The 14709-nt window shown below is 43.3% G+C and overlaps 1 protein-coding gene across 2 annotated transcripts in view; it reads left to right on the top strand.

The window, feature by feature from the left end:
• Positions 1-14460, top strand: part of LARP6 (La ribonucleoprotein 6, translational regulator) — a 37156-nt gene extending 22696 nt beyond the window's left edge. For both annotated transcript variants that reach the window (XM_067029268.1, XM_059056920.2), the window contains exons 2-3: positions 8706-8916; positions 12873-14460. In XM_067029268.1, the coding sequence (XP_066885369.1) occupies positions 13014-13940 (927 nt within the window). In that variant the 5' untranslated portion in view covers positions 8706-8916; positions 12873-13013 and the 3' untranslated portion in view covers positions 13941-14460. The remainder of the gene's footprint in view (positions 1-8705; positions 8917-12872) is intronic.
• Positions 14461-14709: the final 249 nt, after the last annotated feature.

The raw sequence follows: 14709 nt of genomic DNA, 5'->3' as shown, positions 1-14709 counted from the left end.
AACCTTTATTTTTTGAATCTTCCCTCATGTTTTTATATTGCATTATCAATTTGGTTGCCTTTTTGAACCTTTTCAGATTCATTATCTTTTTCTAGAGACGAGTCAAAGGGAACTTCACACAATGGTACTGGACCCTAGTGTTTTTCATAAATGTTATTTTCTCCTTTGTGTTCACTATCCTCCATGTTGCTGTCCATCATTTTCCTGGCCTTGGTGACCCAACCAACATATATTAGACCATTGGCAAGGATAGATGATGAGTCCAAAAATTTTTCTGTACTGAAAGTCTTAGTGAGGAGCTCATTACTCCACCATTTTAGTTTGGGTATATTCCTTCATAAGGTATCATCTGATTAACCACTCAATTAACAGCCAAAGTAGCTTGAAATTTTATGAGAAAAGCAGCCTTGGAGATCTTACCCTGCCCTTATTTCTCCAAATCATTTACAAATATAATAGATGATTTCAACACTGGTCTGTGGAGCCCAATTAGCTGTTTCGAAATATACCCCTTATTTCTATGCTTTGTTTCCATTTCTAGCAAGTTTACAGTCATAACGAAAGAACTCATCATCACTCCCAATTTATAATACTTCATTTAAAGCAAAACAGTAACGCAAACGTAAAACTTTTTCACAGTCCTCTTGAAAGGCCACTGGCAACATATTCACCAGGAACCATACTTTCTCCCTAAAAGAATTCTGTTAGGTGTGATTTGCCCATACAGAAACAATTCACTTTACCTTGGTGACGCTTTTTAAATTCCTACTACGTGCAACGCTCTGGGTAGAATGAAAGAAACCAATATGAATCCTACCCTCCCAGAACTTAGAGTTCAGTGCACTAATAAGATATGCACACAAGTAGCTCTGATACAAATAGAGGCAAGTATTAAGAGAAGTTGAAATGATTTCCTTCCTGGGAGAGTTACGTTTGAGATGGGCCTTGATGTGTGACTAGGATTCGGACCTGAGAGAGAGGGGCAAGGCTTTCAAAGAGATGGGAACAGCATGCACAAAGGCATAGAGTCCAGAAACCTTGTGATATGGGGAACTATACGTCTTTTATTTGCTTGGAGCAAAGGATCTGCAAGGAAATAGAAATGCATTTGGAAGCTGGTTACAGCCAGATTCTAAGTGAATCTGAATAAAGAGCTAAGGATTTTGGATTTTATTTAATAGGAAATAGAAGACATTATTAGTATGAAAGCAGAGCAGTGGCATTTTATAGCTGTTCTTGAAAACGTGTAATAAGGCACAGAACAGAAGAGACTGTAGCCCAAAATACAACAGGAAGTTACAGGAGGTGGGAAGAAAGAACCCTAGAAAGGCTGTGGTTGGGAAATATGCAACGGAGGCAAGAGTGAAAAGGGATGCTAATATCTGAGAGGTAATTTAAATTCTTCCTTTAGAACAATTGCCCAGCCTCTCTACCTGCCAATGAAAGGTAGTAGACAATATACCCTTTACTTCCCAGGGGAAAAAAGAAACAAGATTATTTCCTAAAGGAATTGCGTGAACTAAGTGGTGATCTAGGGCTGCTAAGGTAGAGCTGGTACCTGATGTAGGGCTCCTACTTAATGGTTCCCTTCCAGTTCACTCTGAAGTGAAGCCTGCCAATTGGCATGCCCCACCCATGTATATAGAGCCACCTAAGGAAGAAAAACAATAGGAGTGTACATATTCCTAGGGAGCCCTCACAAACCACCAAGAAAAAGCAACCCAGACTTCATTCTTCAGAATGAATAGCTATGGAGCCATAGTTCCCTACTCCTTATGTGTGGGCTTCTTTCCAAGGTGTACCGTATGGAAAGGGGGAAAAAGGAGTTACTTTATAGTGGAGTCGTATGACAGACACTACCTCAGTCAAGTGATCAGGGTCAGCATCCACAATTATCAGTCATTAGACAGTATGGACCCTTTATATGATGTGATGAGAATGGAAATTTACATCAGTGGTCCTCTTCCCCAAAACTCATATCCCCATTCTAATTATGAAAAGAAATCAGACAAATCCCAATTGAAGGACATTCTACAATATACCTGACCAGTACTCCTCAACATTGTCAAGGTCATCACAAACAAGGAAAGTCTGAGAAAGTGTCATAGCCAAGAGAAAAGAGGAGCCTAAAGAGACACAATGAATAAATGTAACATGGGATGGGATCCTGAAACAGAAAAAGGCTATCAGGTAAAAACTAAGGAAATTTGAATAAAGTATGGACTTTAGCTAATAATAATGTATTAATACTAGTTCATTAAGTGTCCCATACTAATGCAAGCTATTAATAATAGAAGAATTCTGGTGTGGGATATATGGGAACTCTATGCTATTTTCACAATTTTTCTGTAAATCTAAAACTATTACAAAATAAGTTTATTTTTAAAATATTTTTAAAAAGAAAAAGATGACTTGTTTACCAGCCATGTGAAGAAAATCAGTGACATGAAAATTAAATGGAAAAACTGACCCCAGAAGATACAGAGCCAACACTGTTGGAAACAGAATAGACTGCTAAAAATTATATATACTCCAGTTAGTACCCTGAGAGAATTTAAGATAGTGTATCCACAAAATAAGAACAGGCTGCTCTTAAAGAGGAACAATCTGAAGACATAAAAGAATTTTTAAAGACTAAGTAATTACTGAAATTTTAAAAATTCACTGGAAAATGTTGGAAGATAATGTCAAGGAAATCTCTTAGCATATAAATCAAAGACAAAGGCACAGACAGACAATGTGATAGAAAATAATAGGCATAGAGGATCAGTCCAAGTGGTCAGTCAACTGACAGTATTTTAAGAAGACAACTGTAATCTTAGCAAATGCCTTCTCCCTGCAGTGACCAATGTTTATATAGTAAAAATAATGACCTACAACTGATTGACTTTCAGAGTTTAGTATCTATCTATAGACAAAGCATGAAATAGTAGTTCCAGAATAGACTGTAAATATTATGAGCCATGACATAATGAAATAAAGGCACATCTGATAAAATTTGGGAAGTTGGAAATGTAAGGAGAGATGAAGGAAAAGGAGGGGTAATAATATGCAGATCATATGTTGTGAGGAATTGGGAAATATTTTTTAATGTTGGTGGAATAAGAAACAGAATTTTAAGTATATTATTTAAAACACATAGAGAAGGCTAATAGAAAAACCAAAAATAATATAAAAATTTACAAGTTAAAAGAAGAGGTTTTTCAGTGACCCCAAATCATTCTTTTGTATAATAGGACATCAACAAAGAATTTCAGAAACTGGCAAGTGATACATAGAGCTATGAACTTATTTTATAGACCTATACGTCAACTCTCATAGGAATTAAATGGTTGAATAGAGGTTGCATCTAGGAAAGAGGAGTGGAGAGGGGGATTATTGCTCTCTTTATAAGTTTTCTACTATTTTATTTCAGTTGGTTCTATGTGTATGTATTACTTTAATTTTTAAGAATTATTTTTTGATGAGCTATTAATAGGGTCCAAGGGAGAAGTAATGAGAACAGTTGGAATGGAAAAGAGAGAACAGATGGGAGACAGTGCAGAATAAAATCAGCACTTGATAACTGACTCAATGTGGGGGCAAAGAGAAGGCTGAAAAATGCATCTTAGGTTTTGAGTCTAAGCACATAGAAGAGACTGTAGGGAAAGTCATTTGTGGGACAGTATGGGAGGGAAGATAATGTGGTTATTATAGGATAGTTGTAATTGACAAAAAGTTGTCAATGTTCATATATAAAGAATATAAACTTCTTTAACGTTTGTGAAGGATACATGGTCTTTTGTGTTCAAAGGCTGTTACAAGAACCAGGAAACAGTGCAGCAGGCTCCCCTATATAAAACAGGCTTTCCTGATCTTCCAAGATTCCCCTTGGGAGAGATGCACAGTTGCTGCTGACAGCACCCATGCAGAGGGAGGGGTCCTCTGGGTGCAAGAAGCTCACCTCTGCACTCACACAGAGGTTTTCTGTCACCTCCCAGTACTACCCACCTGTTCTGGAATTTCTGGTTATTTGCTCACCAGGTGCAAATACTGACACAGAGTCACCTCCCAACACATTATGGATTATTTACTGAGCGATTGTGTGAAAAGAAGATGAGCTTCCCAGGTAGAATGTCTCTTGGTAAACAGGCCCAGGCTTTGGTCCTACCTGAGGCTGAGTTCCGCAGAAGGTGACAGCTTGATTCTGGACATACTGATATGGAAGCAGTATCAGGCTATCCACGTGGAAACGTCCAGCAGGCAGTTAGGAATTGAGGACTGGACTCAGGAGTGAGAGCAGGCTGGAGGAGTAGGCCAACCAGTGGCTGAAGTGTAGAGGTTGCCAGGGGAGAAAGAACCAAGGAAAGACCCTTGGCAAATACCTACATTTCAAAATGGGAGGAGGAAGAAGATCCTGAAAGGGCAGTCAGATGGGAAGAAAACCCAGAAAAGAACAACCCATGGAAGCCCAGGGGGAGAATATCAAGAAGAAGGTGATCAATTGTGTCCCATCCTGCAGCCAGGGGCAAGAGACCAAGATGGAGAAAAGGTGCCCAGATATAGCAAATGAATTCTTTGGTGGATGTCCAGACACACAGAACGAGTCTGAGGAAGGTCTGGGCAAGTCTGATTGGATGAACTTGATTTTCTTAATCAAGTCTGAGGTAGAATCATCTGCAGGGAGTAAAGTCTTCCCGTGGCTGACCTTGGGAAGAATGGGAGGGTCTGGAATAGGCACTGGAGAAAGTGAGAAATTGCATCATCTTCCTTCCATTATGTTTTATTTGTGTGTAAGTTTACTTTTAGTGATGGTATCAACTGATCTGGTTAGGAAATAGGACTTATTGGTCTGTGGGCCCCTTTAATGGTCTGGTCACCTGTGATATACTAGCCATTTGTAGTAAGTTGGGCCATTTTGCTTATGCCTCTGAGTCCACCCAAAGCTCTTCACTGGTCATTATCACACACCTCACCCCATCCCCTGCTATTGTCAGCCTTGTCAGCTGGGCCCAGAATTTCCTATGCATTCTTAGTTATTTCATCTGGTGTATTCAACCTATCAGTTTTAACTACTATCTAGGGTGTACACTTTCTGTAATAAAGTGAAAATTTGTACTTTCCATCTGGCATTTTCTTTTTCATTTCATTGATTTTCCCACTGACACTTTTCCGTTGGCATGTTTTGAGCACCTCTTTTCTCAGTGTAGTGTTACTATCCTAGTATTTGGCTGTAAGTAGTAGAAAACCCAGTGAATTAAACAAATAGGATTTTATCTTTCTCATGTAATAATCATAATTCTGCAAGTATGTAGTTATAGTAGTTGGTTCAGCAACTCAGTAATATCTGAACCAATAATGTCAATAAATTAGGCCAAGCTGATTCTCCTGACCTTTTCCTTATGGTAGTAAAATAGCTGCTACAGCTCCAACCATTTCATCCACACTCAAAAACAGATAAAAGGGGAAGGGGCAAGGCCAAGGCCAAGAGATTTTCCCTTGTATGTTATTGGCCATAACATGACAAATGGCTACCACCTGTAAGAGAGACTGGGAAAGTGAGCATTTAGTTTTTATAACCTCCATAGTAAAGGAGGGCAAGTGAGAAAGAGTTTGCTATTAGGTGTTGGGTGAGTCAGACTGGTGTCTGCCACAACTACCTTTTAGGGACTTATAAAATATTCAGCTTATCTACTGTTTAAGTTGCACTTGACCTGTTATATCTAATGGGCTGCCTTAACATATTCCCTTAGTTTATCATCCCTTTTTTTTTTTTTTTTGCTGTCCCCCTCCCCCCGCCTCACCCCTATCATCCCATTTTTAAAAAGCCTTTTGAAGAAACATACTTTTTTTTTTTTGGTACGTGGGCCTCTCCCGTTGCGGAGCACAGGCTCCGGATGCACAGGCTCAGCAGCCATGGCTTATGAGCCTAGCTGCTCTGCAGCATGTGGGATCTTCCCGGACCGGGGCACGAACCCGTGTCCCCTGCATCGGCAGGCGGACTCTCAACCACTGCGCCACCAGGCAGACTCTCAACCACCTTGCCACCAGGGATGCGCTGAAGAAACATACTTTTAAAGTTAGTCTCTCAGACTGTTTTTTTTTTCCTTTAGTACATACACATTTGTCTTGTGACATCAGTAAGGTATTTTAAAAACCATTTCCAGACTCTCTACAGGCAAATAACTAAAACTCTTCATTTTTAAAATCTACAAATGCCTGTATTTTATGCTAAATATAATTTCTGAAATTGAAAAATTGTGAGATAGATTTAGGTTTTTTTCTCCTGCCAGAATATTCGATTGTTTTTCTCATTTGGACTCTTATACAATTGCTTTTTTTTTTTTTTTTTTTTGCGGTATGTGGGCCTCTCACTGTTGTGGCCTCTCCCGTTGCGGAGCACAGGCCCCGGACACGCAGGCCCAGCGGCCATGGCTCACGGGCTTAGTCGCTCCGCGGCATGTGGGATCCTCCCGGACCAGGGCACGAACCCGTGTCTCCTGCATCGGCAGGCGGACTCTCAACCACTGCGCCACCAGGGAAGCCCACAATTGTTTTTTTTTTTAAAGGTTGTGAGCCAGTGAAATTTTTGCTGGAGTTGAAGAACGTAAATGTATGTGCCTTTTCCGGCTTTAAACTGTTACATTCATAGATCCTTTACTTTATGAGCCCTTTTTTTAAAAATTGGTTATTTATATAAACTCTCTGAGCCCTTTTGGGAGCCTGGCAAGTTCTCCCAACACAGTGGAAGTACCTTGGATGCTTTAGGAAGACTAGAATGCTTTAGGGGGATTAGGTTTGTGCATCTGTCCCAAGAGATGCTCTTTCTGCTTGGAACATGTTTATGGAAGCTCTGGGTCTGATAGTCAATGTTATTAGACATCAAACTGCCACAAAGGAAAGTAGTTCTTTTTCTTTTCTCTGGAAGTAACTTTTAACCAATACTTTTTATTGAATAATAAAATAGTATTTATATAATACATAATTTGGTAATTAAATATACAAAAGGGAACTCACCTTTGATAACTTCTAATAATGGTGTCAACTATGATGTGGATAATCACAAATTCCTTAAATATTTATGGTTTTGAAGATTTTATAATCTCTTCATGAAAGATTGGCCTTCCTAAAGAAGCTTTGCCCAGGATTTCTTTGCCTTGTTCTCATGTCCCAATGTTCTCGGAGAGAGGGAGAGGAAGTATGTCCAGGTGGAGCTGCTGGGGGGCAGGGGGGTTCATTTAGAAGGGTCCCAGTGAATGAGATTGTTTCCAAATTTCCAGCAGTGTCCCAACAAAATGTGGACGGTATCATGTGTGCTGACTTTGGAGACAGAAAATTTGAGTTTGAAACCTATATCTGCCCCTTATGACTGAACAAATGAGTGTGTCTATCACTTACTGAGCCCTGAGGGTATGTCAGGTACTCTTCTAGATATTTCCATGAATTAATTAATCTTCACACAAGTCTATCAAGAAAGTGACTATCATGAGTCCCAATTGATAGCTAATGGAACTGAAGTATAGCAGTGAAGTTCCTTGCCTAAGTTGACTCAGCTAATAAATGGTGGTGTCAGGATTCAAACCCAGGCAGCCTAACTCTAGAACCAGGACTCTTAGTTACTCTGCTAAACTATCTTCTAGAAATCGGGATTTGTGGGGAGGGGAGAATGGGAGTATGTGTGAAAAGCATCTTGTCAATGGCAGAGCAACATAAATGTTAATAGAGGGTGTTGTTTTTCTTTTTTAATGATCTTCTGTTCTTGTTAAAAATGAAATCTTGACCCATTGACAGATGAATGGATAAAGAAGTGGTACATATATACAATGGAATATTACTCAGCCATAAAAAGGAATGAAATTGGGTCATTTGTAGAGACGTGGATAGATCTAGAGACTGTCATACAGAGTGCAGTAAGTTAGAAAGAGAAAAACAAATATCATATATTAACGCATATATGTGGAGCCTAGAAAAATGGTACAGATGAACCGGTTTGCAGGGCAGAAATAGAGACACAGATGAAGAGAACAAACGTATGGACACCAAGGGGGGAAAGCAGTGGGGGGGCGGGGGGTAGTGTGATGAATTGGGAGATTGGGATTGACATGTATAAACTGATGTGTATAAAATGGATGACTAATAAGAACCTACTGTATAAAAAAATAAATAAAATTAAATTTTTAAAAAATGAAAGCTTGATTTCTTAGCTAGTTGGGGGCAAAAATCTCTCCCCTTGTGGCCATGTGATTCTCACTTCTGAGGAGCCTAGTTCAGACGTGACCCATTACAGTTTCCTAGGGCTGCTGTAAGAAAGTGCCACAAACTGGGTGGCTTAGAACAACAGAAATTTATTGCTTCACAGTTCTGAAGGCTGGAAGTCCAAGATCAGGATATCAGCAGGGGCTTGCTCCCTCTTGAGGTGCTAGGGAAGGGTCTGTTCCAGGAGTGTCCCCTAACTTCTGATGGTTTGCCGGCTGGCAATCTTAGACATTCCTTGACCTCTGCCGCATCACCCCACCTCTGCCTTCATCTTCACGTGGTGTTCTCCGTGTGTGCGTGTGGATTAGGACCCACCCTACTCTGGGGTGACTTCATCTTTAATGACATTTGCAAGCCCTTTTTTCCGAATACCATCACACTCTGACATATGGGGGCGGCGGGACTTCAACATATGAAACTTGGGGGCTACCGTTCAACCCCTAATACTCCGTGTCCCCTTCTGGTCTCAGTGGCACCGCGACAGGTGGGGGTGAGAACGAGCACGAGGACCCAGAGCAGGAGTGGCGGCCCCCGGACGAGGGGTTAATCAGGAAACTGGTGGATCAGATCGAATTCTACTTTTCTGATGAAAACCTGGAGAAGGACGCCTTCCTGCTAAAGCACGTGAGGAGGAACAAGCTGGGGTATGTGAGTGTCAAGCTACTCACATCCTTCAAAAAGGTGAGGCTTCGTTCTCAGAAGCCACTATGAGGATTTCAGAGGTGCTTTGGGTTGTGGTTCTCAATAGTTTTTACCCCCTTGAAACCTGATGACTAACAACTTTTTATTTCCTCCAAGCCCTGAAACATGGAAAAATGATCAAGAGAAGAGATTTAGGATCATTATTAAGAATATCCTCCCACTCTATTAAAAGGGTCCTGGGTGTTGGGACAAGTCTCAGCTGGTGGCAGTTATGAAATGACATTACTTGTTCTTAGCAAAGTTCAGGCACTCTTGCCGGACAAGTGGGTGGCCAGGAGGATGCTGTGCCAGGACAGGGGGCTCAGTGACCTTGAGAGACACCTACCAGGCCTAGAATTATCTGAAATCTAAGCTTTTCATTTGCCAAGTTGAATAAATAAGAGGAGGAAGGAGCTCTGGGAGATGAGCCTCCTCCAAGACACCAGCCGCCTTTGCTGTGTAATGCCAACATCTAAACCTGTAGGATGGAGATGTAGGATATCTACTGCATGTCTCTGCTGTATAGATCCAGCAACTGGGTTGTGAATTCCCTGCTTCTTGAAGAGTTAACAGGCTGGTTGGAGTAAGAGCTCTGTGTCTCCCTTGGGGAAAGTGTATTTACTAGAATGGAAAAGCCCATGTGGCCTGTTGCATAACAGGATGTGTAATGAGTGGGTCCCAGCCAAGTTGTCTGTGTGCTTTGTCAGAGAGCGCTGGAGGAGAGCTTTCTTCCCGGAGCTCTTCTCTGCCTCGCCCGCTGGAATACTCTGCCCTCTTCTCTTGATTTCTTTGCTTTATTCGTTCATCAAACATATTTGCTCTGTATGCTGAGTGCTGTGTTAGGCACAGGATATACAAAATGAACATGGCATTCCCCCCTGCCCTGGCAAAGTCCGATAAGGGACACAGACCAGTGAAGGATCCCAATATGACCATCAAGAACAAAGTACTGTTTGGACCTAATTGATCAGAGCAACTAACCCTGCCTGGAGAATTGAGAAGTCTTCCCAGAAGCAGTGACATTGAAATAGGATCTTAAAGGATGAATAGGAGTTTTCAAGGTACAGGAGAAGGGAAAGGGCATTTCATGTTGTAGAGGAAAAACCTACTCTTCTTCCTCACAATACTTCTGCCACCAGATGTGGGGGAGGTTTTTGCCCATACCAAGCAATTCTGTGACACCCAGCTGGGTGTCCTACAGTTTAACCCAATTCTGACACTGTCTACCTGGGGATAGCATCAGATCCCTACAGGTTAAGGGTTCTGCACCACACTTCAGATGCCGATCACAAGTAGTACATCTGCAGGGATCCACAGCTTCTGTCTGATTTGGCTACAAATCAGAGGTTCCCGTGACCTCCGCCCCCCTTGGATTAGATTATTTGCTACAGCTGTACACAGAACTCAGGAAAAGACTTAATTAGGCTTACCAGTTTATTAAAGGATATGATAAAGGATACAGAGGAACCACCAGATGCAGAGATGCATAGGGCAAGGTCTGGGAGGGTCCCAAGTGCGGGAGCTTCTGTCCCCATGAAGTTGGGGTGTGACACCTTCCTTAGGATGTGTTCACCAACCTAGAAGCTCTTCGAACCCTGTACTTTAGGGATTTTTATGGAGTCTTTGTCATGATGATCAATTATTATAATAATTATGATCAATTATTATATATCAATTATTATATCAATTATATATAATATATAATTATATATTAATTATTATAATATAATCAATTATTATAATAATTATCTTATTATATTATAATAATAATATGGATATTATTATATCCATTTCCTGCCCCTCTACCCTTTCTGGAGAATGTCAGGGCTAAAAGTTCCAAGCTTCAAATCATGGCTGGTCCCATCCAGTAGCCCACGCAGAGCTGCCTCATTAGAGCAAAAGATGCTGCTCTTATCGCTCAGGAGTTTACAAAGGTTTTAGGAACTCAGTGCCAGTGACAGGAATGAAGACCAAATATATATATTTCTTAGTATAAATCACAGTATCACACATGTGCAGAGAGCAGTGAGCAAGCCCTCACATGGAAGTGCTGGTGGGGGAACCCAGAATGGAGCAGCCAGTGGACTCTCCCTATACATTCCTTTATTCCTCCCCAGGGACCCTAAAAGTGAGCCTAATTTTCTTTCCTGTTGAAGTTGCCACTTACTGGATCTATTTAGGTGAGTTCTCTGTTGAAAACTGGCTGCAGAGTAGACACAGACTCCCCAACACCTCCAAAAATGACAGCAAAGACCCTTTTCATTCTAAAGCATTTCCTGCTAATCATAATAGGAAACATATATGACCAGGGCCATCACAGAGTTTTGGAAAATCTTACCAAGTTCTAGTAATTGCACAAAGATGACAGCTGTATGGTTCCTCTTCCTGGGTGGTGCCTGGACACTCCTTCCCCAGGCTCACAGACCCAGGCCTGGGATGCTCAGACCTAACAGAGATTCCCAGTGGCCCTGACTCCTGGCTCTGGGCGGGGGGTACTGGGTCCTGCTTCTCTCTGGATTGGCCATGGCCTTCCAGCAGCTTCTCCGGCCCTCTGAGTAAGGCCGCCCTGGCCTTCCCCCAGGCACTCCTTGCCCAGTCTTCCCCTCCTCTCCTGAGTGCTCCCTCCCTGACTGGCAATGGAGAAGGACCCCCCCATGTTTCACCCCCACAGAGCCATTGTCCTGTGGTCATCTTCTTCACCCTTTCTGGATCCCTCATTGACCCTGTCCACCTGCAGTCCAACTCTTTGCCGGGACCTGCTTCTCTCTGCCCTTGGCTCATGCCACGGTAATCAGCCCACTGATTCTGTGTGTAGGTGAATTGTGATTCCCATACCCTAAGCTCCAGTCTGGGCTGTTTCACCCAGAGGCCACAGCCTAGAGTGGAGAGTGCCCTCTCTCCAGGAGCCTGCCGGTACTACTCAGAGCTCTGCCAGGGCTCCCCCCACCCCGCCCTGTTTGGGAGCCCTCCCTTCTGAGTTCTGGCAAGTTCCTGTTTGGGTCAGGGTGCCTCTGCAGAGCAGCTGCACTGGCTCCGGGTGATTTCGCCATTCCTGGCTCAGGTTACCCACCCACCCACGTCCACCATTTATTCGGGATGACTCATTCTCCATGGCATTCCCTTCACCAGAAGTGGGCCTCTCGAAAATTACTGTTTTACAGTATAAATATAGCTTCCATGTGCTGCGACATTGATACACACAATTTCCACTAAAGGAGGAGGAGTGAGGGACCGTTTCATCATTCTCCTTGACACCCAAGTTGCATTTAATTCCAAGTTGAAACAGCCCACATCATCTTCAGGAGATATTGAAAGATCTTTTGGCACCTTCTGTGTCTTGAATGCAGAAATGTGGAAGCACCACTTCAGAGAAGGATTTGAATGTTAAAATCTCCAGATCCTGTCAAAATGGTAGCATGTAATATTTGAAACAATGATAGCACATAATATTTATTGAGTACTCACTGTGAGCTGGACACTGTCCTAAGTTTTATATATGTAAAATGTGTGTCTGGGGGTAGATATGTATATATTTCTTTATTCATTTAATCCTCATGATAGTTCTATGAGGTAGACACTATTAATGTCTTCATTTTACAGATGAGGAAGTTGAGGTACTGAGGGACTGAATAACTCTTAGAGGTGGCCTCTGGATTTGTGTTTCCAACAGCCTCGTTCCAGAACCTGTGGGTTTAACCTTTAAACTTGCACAGAATAGAATATTTCCATACCTTGGAAAGATCTGTTGGACAGCACTGTTCTAAACCGTGCTGCCTTGTTTGTAAGTGTAGAAAGTGTATTCAGTCACTCACTAGGTTTTTGAGTGCCTGCACACACCAGGTATAATTCTAGTTACTGATGTTCCAGGGGTAAGGAAAGGAGGGAGGGAGATTTTAGAGGACACCGGGAGGACAAGGACAATAGGTACCATCTCTGATTTGCTCTGTGTTCTTCAGGTGAAACACCTTACACGGGACTGGAGAACCACAGCACATGCCTTGAAGTACTCAGTGACCCTCGAGTTGAATGAGGACCACCGGAAGGTGAGGAGGACCACCCCTGTCCCACTCTTCCCCAGCGAGAACCTCCCCAGCAAGATGCTCCTGGTCTATGACCTCTACCTGTCCCCCAAGCTGTGGGCCGTGGCCACCCCCCAGAAGAATGGAAGGGTGCAGGAGAAGGTGATGGAACACCTGCTCAAGCTCTTCGGGACCTTTGGAGTCATCTCGTCAGTGCGAATCCTCAAACCCGGGAGAGAGCTGCCCCCTGATATCCGTAGGATCAGCAGCCGGTACAGTCAGGTGGGGACACAAGAGTGTGCCATTGTGGAGTTCGAGGAGGTGGAAGCGGCCATCAAAGCCCATGAGTTCATGGTCACAGAATCTCAGGGCCGGGAGAGCATGAAAGCTGTCCTGATTGGTATGAAGCCACCCAAAAAGAAACCAACCAAAGAGAAGAACCAGGACGAAGAACCCATTTCAAGCATCCACCTGAACAAGTCCCTAAACAGGAGAGTTGAGGAGCTTCAGTACGTGGGGGATGAGTCTTCCGCCAACAGCTCCTCCGACCCCGAGAGCAATCCCACGTCCCCTATGGCTGGCCGGCGACATGCAGTCACCAACAAGCTCAGCCCTTCTGGCCACCAGAATCTCTTTCTGAGCCCGAATGCCTCCCCGTGCTCAAGTCCTTGGAGCAGCCCCTTGGCTCAACGAAAAGGCGTTTCCAGAAAATCCCCGCTGGCCGAAGAAGGTAGGCCGAACTCCAGCGCCAGTCCTGAGATCTTTCGCAAGTGCATGGATTATTCCTCGGACAGCAGTGTCACTCCCTCTGGCAGCCCCTGGGTTCGGAGGCGCCGCCAGGCTGAGATGGGGACGCAGGAGAAGAGCCCCAGAGTGAGTCCCCTGCTCTCTAGGAAGATGCAGACTGCAGATAGGCTACCTGTGGGGGTGCTGAGGTTGCCCAGAGGCCCTGACAACACCAGAGGATTCCACAGTGGACATGAGAGGAGCAGGGCCTGTGTATAAATAAATACCTTCTATTTTTAATACCAGCTCCATTGAAAACCTCCTCTGTTTTCAAGGTTCTGACAAATGCCTGGCATGACACAGAATGAAATTAAGTCCCTTTGAAAGATTTTGTATACATGTAGACCTCTTAACTTATATGTTTGTAATATATATGAATTGCCTGGTATGCTCTGGTTTTAAGACCCTCTTCTAGTTCAGAGCACCCATTCCTCCCAGCATGACCATTATTTTGATGATGCCCAACGTGTGTGAATGGCTCTGCAGGGCTGTGGGACAGAGGCTGCCCAGAGAGGGCCTGGCAGTGGGTCTCTTCTTCGTGGCAGGGTTCTTCTCTCCAGTGACTGAGCCATCATCCTCAGTTGGCCATGCAAGGGCTTCTTGAAAGTCCAGAGGAGTTCTTTTGTAGAACAGCAACTAGTTAAGCCAGTAGCATGGTGTTTTATACAACCAAATGTATGTTTCCTGTCAAGTGAATAAATAATAAAACACCTAACTGGGAGTGCTGGCTCTGACCCCATAGACTGTGCCTGACAAAATCTGTGTGCATCTGACAAGGCTGTGGGTGGTGTCATGAGGCTCCGAGGAGCTTAACAGGGACACATTTCTTGAGTGTGCTCCAGGGCTCTCCTTGGGGCTCCCGGCAGCCTGAGAGGTCAGCAGAGCTCATGCAGATGTTACAGCACTACAGTCTTTCATCACAATGAATCATACCGAACAAAGGCAGCTTAGTATAGACCACGTTCTCTAGATGTGGTCCCCGGACCAG

Source organism: Kogia breviceps, chromosome 3 (assembly GCF_026419965.1).
Source record: "Kogia breviceps isolate mKogBre1 chromosome 3, mKogBre1 haplotype 1, whole genome shotgun sequence".
NCBI classification, from domain to species: Eukaryota; Metazoa; Chordata; class Mammalia; order Artiodactyla; family Physeteridae; genus Kogia; species Kogia breviceps.
The sequence above is the reverse complement of the archived record's forward strand: the minus strand, read 5'-3'. Positions and strand labels throughout refer to the sequence as shown.